The 12,440-nt window shown below is 41.4% G+C and overlaps 1 protein-coding gene across 5 annotated transcripts in view; it reads right to left on the reverse strand.

Moving 5' to 3' along the window:
- NFKB1 (nuclear factor kappa B subunit 1) overlaps positions 1 to 12,440 on the reverse strand; it is a 109,674-nt gene that overhangs the window by 49,945 nt on the left and 47,289 nt on the right. For all 5 annotated transcript variants that reach the window (XM_083179018.1, XM_083179017.1, XM_083179019.1 and 2 more), the window contains one exon: positions 10,581 to 10,679. In XM_083179018.1, the coding sequence (XP_083035144.1) occupies positions 10,581 to 10,679 (99 nt within the window). The remainder of the gene's footprint in view (positions 1 to 10,580; positions 10,680 to 12,440) is intronic.

The raw sequence follows: 12,440 nt of genomic DNA on the forward strand, positions 1-12,440 counted from the left end.
TTCTGGTAAGACATTTGTGCCCCCTGAGCTCCGCCCAAGACAGTTGTAAGGGGTTCATAAATCTTTGTTCCCCGGGCGTCCTGGTGCCCAAAACACCCTCGAGACTCTGCAACGCTCCGATGGATGGCCACAGATCAGAGAAGATATCAAAGAATGTGTGACATCCTGTCCAGAGGGTACACAGCATAAAATTCCTTTCCAAGGAGGTCCTATCCTCCACGACCATGTTTTTCTCCAGGATGATACTCCGATAAATTCAGTTTCCATCGATGATGGATGGTCCACCTGTTCCGAAGATGAAAACTATGTTTTGCCTCAGGAAAAAATTAAATTGAATTCTACAAGTTGCTATCCAAAAGCCCCTGGCTATCTTACTAGATGCAACTTAAGCGATAGTGGAGTCCTAGCCTCAAGGGCCCGATCCTCCCGTCCCTACCAAGTTCGTTGGGGTGTTCGGAGTCCACCCCTAAAGGAGGGGGTACTGTCATGAACCTGACTTGGTTCAGTCAGTTTCTGAGGTTTCTATGCCTGTTTGCTCCTAGCTGCTGCTGTTGCAGCTGCCCTGCATTCCCAGTGATTAACTCTCCAGTGAACTTCCCTGAGTTCTGCAGCCTGATCCCTGACCCACACACACCTGTGCAGTAATCAGGTGTGTCTGTCTTTCCCCAGTGTTGATTAGTGCTGCGGCTGGCAGCCAATCACAGAAAGGCAAGGGGGATATAACTCAGGCCCTGGGCCTTCATTCCTTGCCTTGAACAATTGCTTACCTGTTCCCAGAATCTCCTGTGTCAGAGAAGTTTCCAAGGCTCCGAGATCTCCAGCGTACCCCTGCGATACTACTTGGTTCTCTCCATCTCCAGAAGACTCCTGCGATTCCATCCCTGCAGTTGAGTAGCCGGTGTTCCGCTACAAACATCATTTGGCTTTTCAGCCCATCAGTGACTTTCCCACCTGGTCCTGAAAACTGCCGACAGACTCTGTCGACTCCGGGGTTGACTACTCCCTGCTGCTCTCATAGTGACTACATCATCTGTCCTATACTTCCAGCAAGTACCCCGGGGCCTTCCCTCATCTGTCGACACCACGGTCGACATCTCACGTTGACATCCCCAGCAATTCCCAGATTGCACTTCCCTCATTGAGCTCTCCAAGTTCAAGTGTCATCACCCCAGCCTGCATCCAGAGGGCCAGGGCAGGGGGCCGCGACCTGCCTGTCAGACGCAGCTAAGTCCAAAGCTCCTTGCGGGGCTCCCTGGTGAATACCGCTGGCAGGTTAGACTCCGCGCCCCTGTTCCTGGTCTCCGTCAACACTCTGGTTCACTGTGCTCTGCACCCCAGTGCATGTCCATACTTAAAGCACCAGCGTTCTGCTATCCAGCGCCCTCCACTGGCCCACCACGGTCACAACCGGGAACACAGAAAACCCCAGTGCTGACAATAGGTCTTTCATGTTCACAGGTGAGGTTCACCAGATTGATCCAAGCTCTCACCTCTGGCCCGGTTTTAGCCATCCATGAACGTGCAATAATAACTTTTGCCATAGAGCTCAGATATATAGCCAATTGCCTTTGCGCAGCCGACATTTGATCACTGTACCAAACTCCTAGTATATATGCCAAAGGCGTTGCATTATGAACCGGTATGCCACTTTGTATCATTATATATTCAATTTTTTCCCAATATTTCCTTACTATTTTACACTCCCAAATTAAATGAAAAAAACCACAATTTAACTCATTACATTTAGGACAGTTATTAAGATAATCAGGCGCGTATTTACTGATCTTTTCCGGGGTCATATATGTCCTGTGTAGGACATTAAACTGAATTTGTTGTGTTCTAGCAGAGTTTGTTGCAACAGTAGCAGAATTGAGAGCTATCTTCCAAGATTGTGAGTCTAGCCCTACTACCTCTTTTTCCCATTTAACTCTTAGACCTTCCAGATCTTCAGCCTGGGTAATTTCTAATAGGTAATGGTAGCATTTGGAGACCTTTTTGGACTCTCCCATCTTGTTTATGAATTTTTTAACAGCAGATTCAATTATACCAAATCCCAATTCTCTCTCCTGCACTGAAAGCGCACTCCTCAATTGCAGAAATCTGAAAAACATTCGCCCTGGCATCTCAAATTCTTCCTGCAATTGAGTGAAAGACTTCAGCTGATTATTTACATAAACTTGACCCATGGATCTAACACCATATTGGCTCCATATACGTGTTGCCTCATGCTCTTTCGTTATTTCCAAATTTTTAAGAGAGAACAGGAATGTATCCGGGTCCGTACCCTCTACCCCCTGCATCTTGCTAACCCACTGCCATATTTCCCTGGCCTGCTTAATTATGGGCACCTGAATTTTGATTTTCCCTTTTGTCAATAATATCTGTAGGGGAGTGTGGCTAGGTGCCACCTTGGCAAGCAACCTGAGAAGCTCTTTGGGGTGTTCCTGCCCGTTCATCCAACCCTTTATTTGTGCCAGTTGTGAGGCATAATAATGTAGCCTGAAATTGGGTAGTGAAAGTCCCCCTTTTTTCCGTGGTCTAGTCAAGTCCATCCTAACCCTAGGTCTTTTATTTTTCCATACAAAGGAGGAGATAGCTCCCTGAATCCTATTAAATACCGTATCTTGAATATAAATTGGTGCATGCTGTATTGCATATAGAATTTTGGGCAGGATGACCATTTTGACCAGGTTGACACGACCCAATACATTGAGGGGAAGTTTTAACCATGTTTTAAATTTTACTTTCATTTCTGTAATTATCGGGTCTAGATTATTGACTACATATTTCCCCATATCTTCCGCCACGATAATACCCAGGTATTTAAACTGTTTTATCCTTGGCGGATAACATAGTGGCAGATTTAACGGGTTACCATCTCCTCCTGTAATGAGCAACTGCGATTTGCTTAGATTAGTTGTTAACCCAGAATAGCTCCCGTATTCTTGTATAACTTTTAACACTTCATCTAGATCTCTTTGATAATCAGATAAACCCACTAGTAAGTCGTCAGCGTATAGTGAAATGATGTTATAGGCATCTGGGCCCCCACGGGTCTCCAGAGCTGCCCTCAGTTTACAGGCAAGGGGCTCGATTGCCAACGCAAATAACTGCGGTGACAACGGACACCCCTGCCTGGTTCCCCTGCTAAGGTTCAAGGGTTCTGATACATATCCGTTAACCAGGATCCTTGCCGTGGGCGATTGGTATAACAGGAACACTCTCTCAATGAACCGAGGTCCGAAGCCAAAACTATTCAGGACCTGTCGCAAAAAAGGCCATTCTATAGAATCAAAAGCTTTATTAGCATCAAATGATGCTACTCCAACACTTTTATCCATGACCCCGGCCCATTGCATATACGAAAACACCTTGCGGAGATTAATGGCTGTAGATTTACCACAGATAAAACCAGTTTGATCCGGATGCACCATGTAATGGATCACTTTGCTCAACCTTACAGCCATAATCTTCGCATATACCTTAGCGTCTGCAGATATCAAAGAAATTGGCCTATAGGAGTCTACTTTTAGGGGGTCTTTACCTGTTTTAGGGATAACATTAATTACGGCCTCGGTCATTGAGTGAGATAGCCTGCCATCCAGCTCCATTCCCATAAATGCCTGCCACATATACTTAGCCAGATTTTTCCCAAAAAAACTGTATACCTCACTCGGTAGGCCATCCACCCCTGAGGCTTTTCCCTGGGGCATCGACCTAAGGGCATCTTCAACTTCTTCAATAGAAAAAGGTTTTTCCAACATTTCTTTGCTTTCTAACGGCAGAATCGGAAGCTGGGGCTTCGCCAAGAAAATTTTTAAATCTACCGTCTCTATTTTCAGTCTGGACCTATACACATCTTTAAAATGTTGCACAAATACTTCCGTTATTTCTGGGTTGGTAGTTACTATCTGCCCGTCGTCTGTATAAATCTTATTTATATTAGTAGAGGGAGCGTTCGCCTTAGCTAGAAAAGATAGATATTTACCTGCCTTATCACTATTTAGATAAAGTTGATGAGAACTTTTTAACATTCGAAAATTTGCCATTACCTGGAGGTGATCTAGCCATTTTTGCTGTTCTTTTAACCACGTTTTTTTAGAGGTCTCACTATTATCACTTAGATACTGTTTTTCTGATCTAATCATCTCCGCCTCCAATATATTAGCTGTTTCCCTAGTTTTCTTTTTTTCCCCCGCAATTTCCTTCATGAGGATACCTCTAAGGAAGGCCTTAAATGTCTCCCATACAATTGGATTACTTGCGGTGGCAATATTTTGTGTGAAAAACCCGTCAATTTCTACTTGCATTATTCCGTCCTTTTTAAATCTAGGCAACCAACTCGGGTGAAAGCGCCAGTAGGAAAACCCTTTGTCCATATTTAAATCAAGTTGCATTATTACTGGCGAGTGGTCTGATATACCTCGCCCTTTATACTCTATTCGTCCCACATAATTTGTTAATTCTGCTGACACTAGAATCATATCGATCCTTGAAAAGGAATTATGTGGGACTGAATAGCAGGAGTACTGCTGGACATTGGGGTGTCTCTCTCTCCAAATATCCCGCCACCCCACCTGGATACAGAAGTCAGCTATCCCCCTATTATTCACAGCCTTTACCGTATTCATCTGCAATCTATCCAATTTTGGATTAATAACCGCATTAAAATCCCCTAAACAGATAATATGTGCAGCAGGTCTATCTGATATAAAGTCAACTGCTTTTCTAAGTACCTCGTAAGAGAATGGCGGGGGGATATATACTGCGATTATACAGAATCTACATGTCGCAATGTAGGCGTCTAAAAAGACAAATCTCCCTTGCGGGTCAATTTTACTTGTTATACATTCAAATCCAATATTCTTTTTTATAATCACCGATACCCCCCTTGAGTAGGGAGAAAACTGAGAATGGTAGGAATTTTCAATCCATGGCCTTTTTAGCGCTACGGTTTTATCCCCAAATAAATGGGTCTCTTGAAGACATATGTCGGCGGCCATTGTTCTACATTGCTTCATCACCAGTGACCTCTTTATTTTTTCATTTAACCCCCTGACATTCCATGTTAGTACACTAACCATTATCAGTTTTCACACACCTCTCCATCCTTACACAGCAGTATAGGATCTCCGTATCCAAATCTCCTATCAACCAGGAATTGCAGATTTTACACATAACACATTTCACACAACGTATAACAATAACATATACCCCTCCCCCCTCCCCCATCCCTGTATAACCTGTCCTTCTAGGCATACCTCTTTTTCCCCCCACTACACAATGACCCTTTGGAGGCATTTACACACTGCCACTAAGGTTAACCTTTTTTAAGGCATGCTCAGCTCCCCAGACCTTTCATATCTTAGGGGTATATATACATATTTATTTGTTGTTTTCCGAAAAAAAGAGAAAAAATTTATATATATATATTTTTTTTCCTTTTTCCCCTAAACAATCTATTCCATAATTATATTTATTATTACATACCCTCTACATACACTATTCTCACCCTCCCTCCCCCTCCCATCCCCCACCCGAAGCCACCACTCTAGTTCACTCTTTCTGACAAAATCCTTCTTAGATGGACAAAACCATGTACACTGCAGGTGGGGCAGATGTTACTTGTGCAGAGAGAATTAGATTTCTGTGGGATTTTACTTCAAAGTGAGATCTATATTGCAGTGTAAAAATAAAGCAGCCAGTATTTACCCTGCACAGAAACAAAATAACTCACCCAACTCTAACTCTCTCTGCACATGTTACATCTACCCCACCTGCAGTGCACATGGTTTTGTTGATTAGCAAATCAAGGGCCTGTTTCTGGTACCATTGTCCCATGAAATTGAATTGTTTTTATATTTATTTTTAATGCATGTGAATAAATTTTTTGTTTTATCATAAAATCATTGTTTGACTTATTTTGCACCGTTTATATGCTCGTTCACACAGGGACCAATGTTTTTTTTATTTTGCTCTGAGGCAACCTTACATATGACTGAGTCTTCACCATCATTTGATGGTTGGAGACCATCGAATGATGGGGGCGGATCCCACCAGGATGCGAATGGATGTTACTGTGTAATATCCATTCGCATGCTCTGCGAGCAAATTTGCCTTGCGAATGTGTGGGGGCCAGCCACCCTTCGCAAGGCGAGGTTTGGTGGACTTGCAAGGCTGCGAATTCGCAGCCTTGTGAATCAACCAGAATAACCCCCATAGAATCTATATATAGATGAAATGAAATTCCTGGGGTTAATGGATGGACGCACTGCCAAGACACAGCCGGCCATGTATATAGATTCATATGCATGCCCGGCTGTGTTTCGGCAGCGCGACCGTCAGTAGTGCACGCAGGGGGGGTTTCTGAGTACCCAGAAACCCCCCCCCCAGGAGTCTAAGGACCCTAGGCTGAAAGCTGAGGGTCCCCTCTTTCCATGGGTTCAAGAATTTTAAAAATCGGCCCTTGGGAATCAGAGATATCTGACTTCAAAGCAGTGGTCCCCATCCAAGCCTGTTAATTGCTATTCCCAGTCAGATATTTCAGGTTCTGTCTGACTGAGAGTTTTTCTGAGGGTATATTCCAAAAGCTGGGACTTTGCCCCTTTGATAGACACTAGAAGCTTGTCTCTACTATTCCCAGAACCAGAGATATCAGCCTTCCAGCAGCTGATTACTGCTCCAGCTCTACACACCTGGTATGTAGTTTTATATTCTCGTTGGCGGATTGCTCTGCCTCCTGAACTCTGATCCCCTAGTACCCAATAGCATTTGGTAGGTGGGATTCTCTAGTTTTATTTCCATTAAAATCTAAGAAATCTATTTCTGAGAACTGGAGATATCTGCAGTCAAGCAAGCTATCCTCCAACCAGAAAATTATGAATAATAAGCCCACTCCGCTATACACCCCTCCTCTGCATGTTAAACATCCTGTTCAACCCTGGAAGTTATGTATCAGGGCCCTTCATTCAGTCCAATGCCCCCTTCTCCCACTCCATCTCCCACCATCTGTACAGTAAAGGGGTAATTAGTGGAAATTACTGATCCAGGCCCTACATGCTGAGCGGTTGATATAATACCCCCTACCACCCGCGGGACATCAAAGATTCCCCCACCCTTACCGCTGGAGGATCGGTAGGGGCCCCAATACATTGCTATGCCCAGGGGTCTACACTGCTGTTTATATATATATATATATATATATATATATATATAATTATTATTATTATTTTTATAATTTTGGTCTATCTATAATACTTTAACTGACCCGGCATATAGGGTCACCTAGTGTCCCTCTCCTTGCTTTGCTGCGCCCCTCTGGAAACCCCCTTCTGAAAATCCTGCGTTTGCCCCTGACCGTCCATTACCCCCAGGAATTTCATTTTTACTCCATTTGGGGTAATTTACCCCGGTTCCCTGACCACTGCTCAAGAACAGGGGTCCTCAAACAATTTTGTTTTGGGACCCCATCAGACAATAAAATTAATGACAGCATTGTGAAGGCAGAAAATAATGTGAGTCTAAAATAATAGAGAATTCAACAGATTTTACAGACTCCTTGGATCACTGACTGAGAATAGAAAAGTCATCAGCCTGATGGTCAACAACATGGAGTCGTAACCCCATGCTGAGAAGGTGGGGACCCACAGTTTGAGAACCGCTGCTCTAGAATGACACTGTAGAATATAGATCTTGCTTTATTGGAAAGAAGGGCAAATCCTGAAAAACAGCCAAAGATCCTTCTTCCTCATCCTCCAAACTATACCGTCGGCAGTATGCCTTCAGGCAGAAAGTGTTCTTTTGGCATCCGCTAAAGCCATATTCACCAGCCTGCCAGAAGATGAATAGTTATTCATCACGTCATTCCCAGTCACTCAGCGTCAGAGGGGGGCAGAAACCCTGCCCATCTCCGCTTCAGGGAGACAGGCAGGGTTAGGGAGGGTGCAAGGAGGTGACGATGAGCTCCGTCAGAATGGAACGCGCGTGTGCCCCCTTCTGCCGGCTTGTTGGGGTTGGGAATTCTATTGCCAGCCCCCAGCTGAATGACAGGTGCTACATCTGTACATGCAAAGTATTAATTGTGGTTCACACAAGACATGTATATCACAAAGCCCATTTTGAAAATCTGTTGCTGTAGGAATAACAAGAGCTCAGAAGTACTGGTCAGGAAGCATTAAGATGATTACATGCCAGTCCAACATTGACTGCTCAAGTAAGTCATGGGTCACTCAGATTGGACTGTGTAACTTTCACTAAATATGGCCACTGTGGCAGTGCGGTACGCAAGAGAGAAATCAGATGCCTGCACAAGCACGCCCATGACACTCTTTTTGTTTTTCATTTTTACAATCCTCAATCCTAATGGATGTCAGGATGCTAGTGCAGGTTTCCCTTGTGGTAGTCAATATTTCAGTATTAGGGGTCGTTATAGTGAAAGTTGGCATCCTGACCACAATACCACTGAACGCACCCCGCCTAGAACATTTTTTGTAGAAATCTTGATTCACGGTTGTACCTTCTGTTACCCAGTCCGCCAAAATAACACCCTTGATATCAAAGAAGGCAATTAACATGGCTTTGAAATTGGATTGGCTTTGACGTGCTTTCATCGTTCTAGGTGATGATGATTATGTGTTTTCCACTGCATGGACTGGTGTTTTGTATCAAGAGCTATTTGGAAGACTAGTTTCATCACAGGTAATAACTTTATCTAAAAATGTGAATCTATGTGAAGTTGTTTCAAAATGTGTGTACAAATTTACCTATTGAGTCATAGGTCAAATTGAAAATTTTTCAAAATGTATCCACATTTTTGTTTTTGATGTGCAAGGCCTTCCGAAATGTTCACTGGGTTCCTAATTCAGACCAAATCTTTTGTGCCACTCAAACACACATGCACATAACATACAATCTGCTCTATAAGCCTCAATTAGCATACAGAAAGATTTTTGGGTAATTTTTTAAATTAAATTAAAAATTAACTTTAATTAAATTTTGACATTGCATGGGAAAAACACAACTCCTGTGCGACAACGAACTATAGGTGCGGGAGGGTGATACTTACAAAACAGTTTTAGGATAATCTAAGGACATTGTTCCCCCTTTCCCTTTTACTTTGTGCAATGTGGTTAATTTTCTACATATACAGTCTTGTTTATTAATAGCCACACACCGTATGACGTGTACGGTTTCTGTGGGTACAGACCAAAACAGCGCAGCACAGTAATCACAGATGACTTGTTTGATATTCCAGTTCCTTTTATTACCACACTATTTAGAGAAACTAAGACTTCCCCTTTCTGAAACTATTAAAATGTAATAATTTAAAAGCATTTTATGTCTAGTACTAAATTAACTTTACGTTACCTGACTATGGAAATAATTCATAAATATGTTGTCAGCAACATGACAATTACTATATATAGAATTTTGTGCACCAGCAGCTTAAAAAATACATATATTAGTGTTCATCATCCATAAGCTACAAATCATGTATATTGTATACCGTATACAGGAAACCATATAATATTTTATCGATTTGTTTATTAGCAAAACTTAATTGCTTTTTATTTTTTTTATATGTTTTGCTCAAAAACAGTAATGCATTTTCTATCAGCTTCCAGATATACGTATAATGTAAACAGTTTAGATCAAAGCATAGGGGTATCTATTACTAAAGGTCAGTATTTCATAGCTGTCGATTTTCGATGGCTGACTTTAAAAGAGCAATAGTAATATAAAGTATACTATCGCCCTTTTAATCCAGACCTTAAAGAAAATCCATGATCTTTGGTAAATATACCCCCAAAAAATCATTCACTTTATTTCTTAAAAATTTTAAGTAGTAGACTCTAGTAGTCTCTAGTAGTGTTATCCAAAGAGGATAGGTTATAAAAACAGTACTACTGTTTAATAACAGTAATGTATACTATAGTTTAGGGCAGGGGTTCCCAATCTTTTTTTAATCAAGGCACCCCTAGAGTATCAGAATTTTTTTACGGCACCCCTAGGCCAAAATTTATTTTATTAGATTGTGTTTATATGCGATTCTTCATGTCAGTTATGTGGTAAATGGCAGGGTTTGCTTCTGTTTGTACACATTTTATGATTGGCAGCCACCAGCACTGTTTTTTCTAATAAATAATGCACCATTAATATTTTTTGTTGGTCCTGGACCACCAACCCAGAGCACCCCTGCAAGTGTCCTGAGGCACCCCAGGGAGCCACGGCACACAGTTTGGGAACCACTGGTTTAGGGGGTATTCAATTCATGCCAAATTTTTTACCAGTTGGAAAATCATCAGTTTTTTTTTAAATTAGGTCAAATATACATTTGACCTATTCAAACGAATTGCCAATTTTTGGAGAAAATCAGCATAGTCAAAAAAATCTGGTGGATCATAAAATTACTAGCAAATGCGTGCATTTTGGTAAAAAATGCATCAGATTTTGACTATTTTCCCATGGATGCAGATTTAAGTTAAAGCTGAGTAGAGGTAAAAAAGCCATCCGAAAGTCAACCTAATCCAATATCCAACAAAAATCTAAGAATATTTTTTGATGTTAAACAGAAATCTAACCTTAATCTGTGGGTAGGATTTCTTGTTCTTCTCACTGGAAGCTCCAGGGAGTCCTCCATGTGAAGGTCCTTCACATACATACCGAAAACGGAAACCTCTCTGCATAAAAGATAATACAGTATAAATACATCTGCCAATTTGTAAACAAATGATAAACTCTGCATTTTGGTTCAAATAATTATCATCCATAAAGATATACAGTACAATAACAGAATTTGGTGCTGAGGATGTAATTTTCTATGAACAGAATAGTATTCATTTGGAACGGCTTCCACATGCTCAGATTTGTCTGTTTCGTTATTTGACCTAACTGTAATACAATTCTGTAAAACCGTGAGTAGGAAAACTTATGGAATTCGACAGGAAGGGAATGCTGAAAATCACAGACATGAAATTGAGATTAGTATATGTATTCCCCAATAGTGAGCAAACAAAAGAACATTGTTATTGTTAAAGGAAAAGCTGGGATTATAAATCAGTGTGAATGAGTCAACACATTATCTGACCCAGATCCATTACTGGGTCTCACCAAATTGGCTGTTGTATGAAACAGTTTATGACCAAGGGATATTACTGTTTACTCAGTAGTGCCTGATAACACTGTAATGAGGCATGGGTCTGGCATAAAAGCTATAGACCAAGGAAATTCCCAGGAACAATAGGCCTTATTCAGAGTGGATCGCGAAGCAATTTTTTTTTCTATTGACAAAACCATGCTTCACGACAGGTAAGGCAAATGTAACATGTGCAGAGTGAGTTAGATTTGTGTGAGTTATGCTGCTTTCACGCTGCAGAAACTTGTAAAGACACGGTATTCTTAAACGGGACTTTAAAACGGGTCTGAGCCTTAAGACCTTTCACATTGCAGGTGAACATCGTTTTAAAAAGCATTTAATACCATTCACACATTCAACCCGTCTAACCCCCAAGGGACACATTTCAAGCCATAGAAATAGAGCCGTTCACACTGCCAAAAAAATGGCTCTGAAACGGGTAGGACACTGCTTCTTAACCATTTAACAAATACCGGTATTTGTTAAACGTTTAAAGCACCCTGGAGCTTTCACACTGCAGCTCTACCCATTTAAAAAGGCTTAAAAAAAGTAAATTTACCGTTTAAGAGCTGCAGTGTGAAAGGGGTATCACTCTGTTCTGTACAGGGTAAAAACTGGCTTCTTTTTATTTTACACTGCAATTTAAATTTCAGTACGAACACACCACACCCAAATCTAACTCTGTCTACACATGTTACATCTGCCCCACCTGCAGTGCACATGGTTTTGTCCATTAGAGAAAAAATTTGCTTTGCGATCCAGTCTGAATTAGACATTTTTTTCTAGCGCTTTATTTTAATTCTTTTACTTGTCATACTTTTTTAGTATTCCGCTCTATTCAGCACCCCTTAACATATAGGTTTTGCTTCTTACTTATTAACACTTACTAACACTTTAGACTCGCACTAGTGCAGTGCCTTGAGGTGGTTGACCTGTACTGCCGCAGCCTGGATGTAAACTTTGGCCAAAAATTATGCCAACCGCTTAGATTTTGTGCTTTGTGAGATTGCAGAGGTTACTATAATTATTTTTAATAGCAATAATTGGTTCTATAGAACGGGCATCTGCATTTATTTTCTGTGTAGCGCTGCAATTCCAAGCATGATAGCACCTCTCACAGGTGTCAATTTACTAAGATGGGAGTTGTATTTCACATGGGATGTTGCTATTGGCAACCAATCAGAAGCTACTTCTTATTTATGTAGCACCTTCTAGAATATAATTGAGAGAATCTGATTTGTTGCCCATAGCAACATCCCATGTGAAATAAAACTCCGATATTAGTACATTTCCCCGATTATCTTTG

The sequence above is a fragment of the Crinia signifera genome, chromosome 1 (assembly GCF_055691185.1).
Source record: "Crinia signifera chromosome 1, ASM5569118v1, whole genome shotgun sequence".
Taxonomy (NCBI): domain Eukaryota; kingdom Metazoa; phylum Chordata; class Amphibia; order Anura; family Myobatrachidae; genus Crinia; species Crinia signifera.